A 9,700-nucleotide genomic window follows, 5' to 3' on the forward strand; every position below is an offset into this window, starting at 1 on the left:
TAAGTACATACCATGCATAATTATAATATTCAAAGACTTACTTGAATTTAGGGGGTTCCATGGGATCTTTCTGTACCTCTACCATGCGGATGATGCGTTGCTTGGCTCCAGAGTTGAATGCCACACCTTGCTGTGATGGCGTGTATCTGTCAGGTACATAGAGAACATCCATTTCAAAACAATTATCAGTCATCATCTTGTCACATCAGATGGTGATCACCTAAATTATAACTGTTACCTGCTACACATGTGGCCAGGTAATAGTTTTTGTAATTTTACAATGGTGATCATTTTGCAAAAAAAAAAAAAAAATGTTTTTTTCTGACTGTCACACTACAGATTAACACACTGCAGAGGTTGTGTGTGTGCGTACATATGTATGATACCATGCATGCAAATGGCTGACTGTTCAAGTTGAAAATAATGTCAAAATCTTTGTCTTCCCCAACTAATTTGAGCTGTACGGTTCATGCAAACCACTTACCACTTTTAAATCAACACCATCAATGGAGTCTTCTGTTGGACCGACGGATGAGTAGGCAGGCAGGCTTATCTGTCGGTGTGTGTCCTCATATGGGAGAAGAGGCCGATTCTGGATGCGCAGCACTTCCCATAGGTGTTGCAAGGAAAAACGTCTCCAGAAGTTGAGCTCTGCTTCCTTCGCTCATGCTTCTCCTTAATGGCCAGCGTTCCCTTGTTTTCAAATGTTTTTTTGCCACTAGAGCATAGCATCCTCCAGTGAGAGCGGTCAAGGGCATCAATTTCCCAGAAAGCGATGTCTATGTCACAGGCTTTGAGGTTTGTCTTCAAGGTGTCTTTGAAGCGCTTGCAGGGTCTTCCACATTTATGGTGGCCTTCCTTCAGCTGGCCATACAAGAGCATCTTCGGGATCCTGCTGTCTGTTTTGCGGACAACATGTCCTGTCCAGCATAACTGGCACTGGATCAGCAGGCTTTCGATGCTGGGCAGGCCGCTCCTCTCTAGGACCTGGAGGTTGGAGACCCTGTCTTGCCACTTTATGCCGAGGATCTTTCGTAGGCATCTCTGATGAAACTGCTCAAGTTGTTGAATGTGACGGCGATATGTCGTCCATGTTTCACAGCAGTACAACAAGGTGGTCAGCACAACAGCTCTGTAGGTTTTGATTTTGGTGCTGAGCCTGATGCCTTTGTTGTTTCACAGCCTGTTGTTGGGTCTGTCAAAAGCAGAGCTGGCCTTGGCAATGCGCAGCGTCACTTCTGCATCAAGGGCTCCCTTGCTGCGCAGGGTGCTGCCCAGATCTTGACTGCAGGTGGGGGGAAGGCACTGGCGTTCTGTGAGCTAGCCGGTTGGTACATGGACTCGGTCTTGCTGAGGCTGATGGTGAGTCCAAAGCGCCTGCAGGAGGTTGAAAACCTGTCCATAATGAACTGCATGTCCTCATGCGTGTGTGCAGCAAGCGCGCAGTCATCAGCAAAGGGGAACTCTCTCAACAGTGCCTCAAACACCCTGGACCTGGCGTGGAGTCGCCGCAAGTTTAAAAGTTTGATCAACAGCACACAAAAGCCTTAAATCAGTCTTGATATTTTCTCAAGCGAACACATGAATTTTTACTGTAAATTTAGGGGAGGAGTGTTTCAATGCAAATACTACAGGATCGTATCATCAGATTTCTACTTGGAATCACTTTAATCTGTCCACTTCGCCATGTTGGCTGGGTGCTGATCAAACACTTGGTAAAGGTTGTTTAAAATGTTGGGGTTTTTTTGTTTATTGGGTAAGGCTGTCTTCTTTTTTATTTTAATAATAAAAATAGCCCCTGAAAAACCAGAAACTCCAAAAAAGACTCACAGGGACACTACAGCAATTCTTTTTCAGGATTACTATACACTAGAACCCCATTAAGTCTACGGTCATTGACAAACTTTTCACCCCTCAAAGCCTGTATCCACATACCTGATATACTGTGCTGGAGCTTGTTTTTCTGCATGTCTCACTGGCATGGCAGCTGAAATCTTTCCTGAAACTAGCTTTTCCAATGCCATTCTAGTCTTCTCTGTGGTGTCTGCAATCGTTTCCTCATCAGGTCTTTGTAATTCCGGGTCATCATCTTCAATGGGCTTGGGCAGTAAATCTTGAGGCCGAGAGTGAACCACCTGGGACATACAGACACAAAAAACACTCCAATCATACTCTAAAACATTCTATCAGCTTTTGTCCTAACTTCTTGCTTTCATATGGGGAGAAAAAAATCCGTAAGTGAGAATATCACAGAAATAAAATCAACCGTATCCTTAGTTGAATTGTAACAAATATTTCTAGTTGTCTTTATCAAACCTAATCTTTAACTAAAGCAGCAGTTCACAGCACGCTTACTTAGATAAACCAGACCTTATTTCCAAAGACTCGTCTTAAAACCCATTCACAATCCTAAGATATTTTCACAAGAAAAGACCCTAAATCCACTAACTCCTCACCTTATCTTTTCCATGACCTTGCCTGGCAATAGCGTCATACTTTATTTTTCCTGTTGCATCCAGAGCCACAGCCAAAGAATTAGAGGTGGTCTTCTTCAGCCCCATTCCCAATGGGTACTGAGCAATGGATACTTCTGGGTATGCACCACCATCTCCGAAGTCCTCTTGGGTCCGAGGTATCCACCCTTTCCTGTGTCCATATGGGGGAGCTGCAGGATGACTGCTCACAGGCAACACCTAGAAGAATGACATAGGTTAAGCAAAATATTGTAAAAGGTGTTATTTCTTATTTCTTAACATTGTAAGTCGTCTTTAACAAATCCATGACAAAATATATACACAGTTGTATTCTGTCAGCATTGCACAAAGCCAAAATTCAGTCAACCTGTATAATTTGTATGTTAAGTTACAAATCTTGTGTTTGCTCTAAGTGTACAGACTTTTATCAGCAACAGAGTAACTTCCCTTGCTCATATTGCTTTCGTTTCAGTTGGTAAACAATCTTGTGCACCCAATTTGGTCAAATGTCAATGTAAAAATGTATTCAAACTATATCAAAGTGACCTCTGTCGAACGATGAGATTCTTCATCTGCTCTATCTTGGCAATTCTGCCAACAGGGACAATGACAACTCTTTTTTGACCCCAAGAAAGTGAAATTAGTGACTGACAGTGACAAAGCAGATGGTGTATAAAAATGTGTCAGTGCCAGATTTTGCTGCTTCTGCAAGTACAAGTCAACAGATTGAACATGGTATTGGTAGGTTCTGGGGTGTTTGACATCATTTTAAGCTCGTAATATTCACTGTTTTCTATGACAATGGCTGAAAACCATTCAAACAGTCAAATTTTTAAATAGCACATTTAAATCCAGCATCCTTTTTTTCATCAAGAAAACAAATTTTGGTGATGATTGGGATCCATTCAGGCCTGCAGGGCAGAGTTTTTAGTTTGTTTTTGTGTGTATTTTTTTTACAACTAGTGGATTTCTTCAATGTTCTTGGAAGCAGGCTCAGATATGCAGATAAGGCGAAGGCACGGCCCGTCACAATAGTGGTAATGGGAACTTTGAAATGTATTGTATTGCATTGTGTTGTATTACTTTTTGTCACAACAGAAAATAGGCAAATAGGCATGAACATTTTGGAAGATCTCCCTAGGTGAGTGTCTCTCTACACTGTAGCATTATTCTTTTTTTCACTGTTTGCAATTAAATGATTTTGTTTTACTTTTTGGAGTAAAATGTTCTACATAATATTGCCAGGGACAACCCATTCTTTACAGTGGGTATATTTTTTTTGTGTTTTCTACAGCAGGGTTGGAGGGGGAGGGTTGTTTTCTTCCTATTTCAGCGCATTAGCACTGCTCCACTATCAGTTATAAGGAATAATCAAGGCAGGCATCGGAATTGCTTAGGAACTATACAGACATGTTTAACTTGCCTTTACAAGGCTCAGTGAAGTTTGGGATGTGCCATAATATAGTTTTAGCCTAATAAATAGTACCCATTAGGTTTCTTATAGATGCTGCTCTACACAATAAGCCAAAACATCTCCATTAATCTGGTGGACACACACCAAAAATTAAAAAAAAAAGAAAAAAAGACTAGCAAAAGCAAAATTTACTGAATTTTTACTATATCTTTAGCATCTCAAATTGGTGATATGGCAAATGTTTTCTTCATATATCATATTGTCGTAAAAAGTGCTAATTACTCATGTTTGTGTTAAAAAAAATAATAAAAAAAATCTTCTGGAACTCAACTATTTTATCAAACTACTTCCATACTGAAACAATATAAATTAAAATCTTACCTGCATTTGTGCTCGCATAGCTTTCTCGTCATCATCTCTGTCAGCTACCCTTTGAGTGGGCGCTGGTAAAATGCTGCAAAACAAAACAAATATTTCTTTTTATATTTCTATTAAGTTTCTTTCATCTTTCTCAAATCCTTCCAAATTCATATCAATCATTCTACTACTGTACTAGTTTTCGATCAGCATATTCACAAAATCTGCGAGTGCTGCAAACTTAATTACTTTCACAAGCAAACATTTCAATCTGTATCAAAACAGTTTCCACAATGGACATGTGCCGGAGGACTGGACACAAAGCTTCTTAAAACCCATACCAAAACCAGGAAAGGACCGCTACCAAATCCTAACCATGCAAAACATTGCTGGAAAGCTCATGGAACATACCGATTGATGGTATATTCTGTGATACCGTTCAAAATCAGAATGCCTCCGCTGGCTTGACGCTCCAAAACGCAAACAAGACAGAAAGGCTGATTCTGAATCAGCCGATGTCGATCTGCCAGCTTCAACTGGGGGCGGATTGCCGAAAAAGAAGAGCCGAACTTACCAACGTTCATGGGAGTAAGAAATTAAATGGCTGCAGTACGGCGAAGATGCACATATAATGAAGTGCAGAACTTGTGTGAAATTCGCAAACAGGTCATCCTGCAACTCCCGAGAAATAAATGCGTTTGTGAAAGGATCGACAAACTTTCAAAAATCGTCCTTCTACGGCTTTTCGTTTCCACTGGTTCGCTCTCTCTCTCTGTGTGTACCCTTCTGCATGAAAACCTTTTCCTTTCATTTTTGTGTGTGCTATTTGTAATAGATGTAGATTGGCGAGGACAGATTGGAAGAATAGCCTATGCCTAAAATCTTAATCCTTGAATAAAAATGCTTTGAATTCTGAGTTCTCTCTCTCTCTCTGTGTCACTGTGTGCATGTTTGTGTGTGTGTGTGTGTGTTGGTAGGCAGGTGGAATGAGGGGTGTGCATCTCTCTCTCTCTCTCTCTGTCTGTCTTGTGTGTGTGCATGTGTATCTATCATTCTGTGTGTGTGTGTGTACATGTGTATCTCTCTGTGAGGGAGAGAGTGTTTGTAAGTGAGTATGTGTGTGTCTATCTCACTCATTCAATGTGTGTGCATGTGAACTGATTGTAAGTTAGTGTGTGGTGTGTTTGGATGAAAGAATGGTTTCTTGACCTGCGACTGATCGGACTCACTAAAACCACATGAGGATTCCCTAAAATACCTGGAGTCCTGTGGACTCTCTTAAGTAAACCAACTGCAGGAATCCCTGCCCCCCTTTTTGACTCACTTGTGTGAGTCTATGTTTTAACCCGGTGTTCGGTTGTCTGTGTGTGTGTGTGTGTGTGTGTGTGTGTGTCCGTGGTAAACTTTAACATTGACATTTTCTCTGCAACTACTTTGTCAGTTGACACCAAATTTGGCATAAAAATAGGAAAAATTCAGTTCTTTCCAGTCATCTTGTTTAAAACAATATTGCGCCTCTGGGATGGGCACAAAAAAAATAAAGAATGAAACCTAATTATATGCAAACTGCATTTACTGTTATATTTATATTTTTTGTATTCTCTAAACTTGGCACTTTGATCTGATATTCTGTCCCAACAGCTAGAGCAGTCATTATTATCATTTTTTGTTCAAACAGGAACTTCTTTTGCTAAGCATGGAAGTTTTATTTATTTTGCAAACGGTTTGGTGCAGACAGTAAAAAAGGGAAATTACTCTGTAATGCTAGGGGAGTTAATTTGCTTTAAACTGATCTTTCTCATCTTAAACATTACATTTTGAAATTATATTCAATATATAAAAAGCTTGGATTTTTTTTTTAAGTGTATCACAAGTGAGTCTTGAAGGCCTTGCCTCTCTTGTTTTCCTTTCATTTAAACTGTTTCCTATCCTACCCACTCCTTGAGTATTGCTGAGTCAGTGTCAGCAATGACATTTTTTATAGCATAAATGGTGTCACGAGTAACTAATTACACTATTTACAGATGAGGACAACATATATACACTCAAACAAAAGAAAGAACAAGCACGAATATGTTATGTTTTGTTTTTGTGTTGTGGGGTGTGTGTGTGTGTGTGTGTGTGTGTGTGTGTGTGTGTGTGTGTGTGAATGTGTATGTGTGTTATGTGTGAAAAAACAAGTTGTTTGTGTAAAGTGCAGGAGTAGTGGGTGCAGTGTATGTGTAATTGTATGAATGTGTTAACACCAAACATAAGTTCAAATAGAAGCACTTTCAAATTTCTGTGAAACACAGCAAAATCTGATTCTGAAGTCCATGGAGTAGCACTTTCAATTTATGTAAAACATGGCGAAAGCTATTTCTGATATTCAGTCAGAAAGAAAATTTCAACAGCTGAAAAAGGAGATTTATTCTGTTATTCTACTTATCAAGTTATCTCACACTGGTATAAACATTAATGACAGATTATGAGTGAACAGAGATGACTTTTTATCTATGCAATTGTTTACCATATTATTACAATAATAGGCTTGATGTTCTGACAAAACACCTACCAACCAAGCATCACTGAAGAAATCAAACTTGATGACAGTAAAAACTGCTGCACTATGGCACTCTAAATATGTATTTGATCAATATGTATTTCATCAACAATGCAGCAATGGAACGCCCTGCCACTGACAGCTGTGGAGGCCAATACCACTGGCACTTTTGCATCGAAGATGTCACAGTGGCTGCTGAATGATAACTTTTTCTCTTTTTTTCCTTTCCCCCTGTGAACCACCAAAGAAAGAAAGGATATAGGCAATATTTTTAGTGCAGGGATAATGGATCAACGTAGCAGTAAATGAGGGGCTGGAGCTGTGCCGGTAGGGGTTTATCCCCAGGGATAACATGGAATCTTCGGTTTCTGATAACAGGAATATTGAGAGAATACTCTGAATAAGGAAATACAAATAGCATTAACATTTTGGATTCCATTTCTCAAAGCTAGAAATGTTTGAAGTATAAAATATTTCACTCACCCTATCAAGTTGACAGAGGCCCACAAACTATGCTGTTGCATTTTCCCTTTTCCCATAAATCATCATGCTGCTGGCAAATACCAACTCCCCCTATACCTCCTCATAGAACTTCTTCACACTGAAACCAATCTAACCAAGATTCATGCCAGGCTGGTGTCGGAACTAAAAGTAAAAAGTATCCAATGACGACAGCAGGCAAAACTGTTTGCCCTCTGGGACGAATATGAAAAGGGATGAAAATCAGTTTGTGAACTCCTGAAGGCATGTTCGCATCTAAAGGGACCAAAACTTAACTGAGATCAGACAGATAATAGACAAATAATCAACTGATTGAAAGCGAAATTATTGTGTGCTTTCGCATGTTTCACAGATGTTGAAAAATGTGTTGGGATTGTGTGTGATACATGTATTCAACTGATAACTTTTAACTGATAAATGACTGAGACAACAGACTAGTTCATTATTACTTTTATTGCTCTTGTGAATATTATTGTTTTTAATTTTTATTGCAGAACTGCTTTAAATTGGTGTTAAGCATGTGCTGTAGTTGAAACTGCTCTTTGTAATGTGTAACCAAAAATACAGAGTGTGTGCCTATGTATTTTCTATCCTGGGTGAATGTGTAACCAGAAATAGTATGTGCCTATGTTTTTTTGTTGTTTTTTTATCCTGGGTGTATCACTGTATGTATGCAATTAAAAAATAAAAAGGACATTCTGTTTTTGTCTTTATTGGTGGAACACACACACACACACAGTGACAACACACACACACACACACACACACACACACACACACATATATATATATATTACATATAGATATACTGAGAGAGACAGAGGCATTGAGACAGACTGACGCTTGACTTGACGCTTTGACACATTAAAATAAACGAATGGATATGGTGGAAGCAAATATGGAAGTTCTTTACTTGAAGAAAAATACAGCACACGCACACTGACAGACACACTGACGCACAGACACACACGCACGAACACATTTCTTTCATTGGTATCATACTGATACGATCATGCATGCAATATCACAGTTTGTAGTGTTAGCGATATAAAACTGTCTGTCTGAACCAGGCTGCCTGGGGTTAAACGGCGGCAATGCGGGCGAACTGGCAATGGGGCGACTTGACAGGGGCGAAGAGACGATGGGGCAAAACGACCGGTTACCGTCCATGATAGATACTGCGAAATAAAGGTCCTCTTTTTTTTCCCCTTCTTTTTTTTCTTCTTTTTGTTTCTTCTTTTAGAGTTCCTTTTCCTGCAGACCCCCATACAGTGACAGAATAATCAAATGTGATTGTGGTCACTATTCGGAAGGAAGGAAGAACTAAAAAGGAAGAACTCAGTTCAGTCGTTTATCATCTGTTACCAAAAAAAATGAAATTAATAAAAGTAACATCAACAAAGCACTCGATTTCCAAGCAGGTGCTTTACCTTGATAATGAAGCCATTTAAAGTACTGCATATGAATCCAGCGCTGTCTTCGTCAGTTCAGATCGTGCACTGTCTTCTTTTCCCCCCAAGTCTGCTACGAACTAGTGTCAGCTTATCGTGTTCTCTTCGTTTCACAATGGCGCAGTCTGCTGCCTTTCACATGAGATTTCGTGAGAGTTGGGATCGAGAAGTGGCTTTTGACCGTATTCCGCGCTTGTGCTTTTTGACTCACTTGTGTTTTGCTCCCCCCCCCCCCCCCCCCCCCCCCCCCCCCCCCCCCCTTATTTTTGTGTTTTGTTTTATTTTTAATTTAAATATTTATTTACTCTTTTTTCTAAAGGCCTGACTATGCGTGTTGGGTTACGCTGCTGGTCAGGCATCTACTTGGCAGATGTGGTGTAGCGTATATGGATTTGGCCGAACACAGTAACGCCTCCTTGAGCTAATGATACTGTGCTTTTGAACCATCACAGAATCACAGAAATATTCGGCTATAGGCTTGAAGCCTTTTGCCCTCATAATAATGTCCATTAATGTGCTTTTTCCAAGGTTTAATCAGCCAAAATGCACAAAACAACAGCCTTTTCAGTTATCAGCAGGTTGGAGTGCGCGCGCGCGCGCGCGCGCGTGTGTGTGTGTGTGTGTGTGTGCTCATCAATATTTATTTACATGATTACTGAGTATATTTCAGTTTATCAAAACTGACTGATGTAACGTTATGTGTATCAGTATCGAACCCACGCCTGGAGAACCAGACTGCGACCTGACCGCAGCGCCTTGGACCGCTCAGTCGGCCATCTGTCATTAAGTGTCATAAGAACAAGCATGCACTTGCGTTTGGCACCGGCGTATGCATGCATACACTTTACATACGTATGACTCGCGCGCGCGCGCACATACACACGCACGTAAATGCAGCGCGCATGCACACATCCGATCACGCCCATGAAATGTAAACAACAGACAGTGGGCATATTTCGTT

At 40.3% G+C, this 9,700-nt stretch overlaps 1 protein-coding gene across 1 annotated transcript in view; it reads right to left on the bottom strand.

Annotated features, from left to right (window-relative positions):
* The window catches only part of LOC143281334 (SNW domain-containing protein 1-like), an 18,888-nt gene extending 10,009 nt beyond the window's left edge, over nt 1-8,879 (bottom strand). The window contains exons 1-5 of the mRNA XM_076586531.1: nt 8,719-8,879; nt 4,270-4,342; nt 2,457-2,693; nt 1,936-2,135; nt 42-146 (exon numbers count right to left, since the gene is read on the bottom strand). Coding sequence (XP_076442646.1) covers nt 42-146; nt 1,936-2,135; nt 2,457-2,693; nt 4,270-4,342; nt 8,719-8,735 — 632 coding nt within the window. The 5' untranslated portion in view covers nt 8,736-8,879. The remainder of the gene's footprint in view (nt 1-41; nt 147-1,935; nt 2,136-2,456; nt 2,694-4,269; nt 4,343-8,718) is intronic.
* Nucleotides 8,880-9,700: the final 821 nt, after the last annotated feature.

The sequence above is a fragment of the Babylonia areolata genome, chromosome 4 (assembly GCF_041734735.1).
Source record: "Babylonia areolata isolate BAREFJ2019XMU chromosome 4, ASM4173473v1, whole genome shotgun sequence".
In the NCBI taxonomy this organism is placed as follows: Eukaryota; Metazoa; Mollusca; class Gastropoda; order Neogastropoda; family Buccinidae; genus Babylonia; species Babylonia areolata.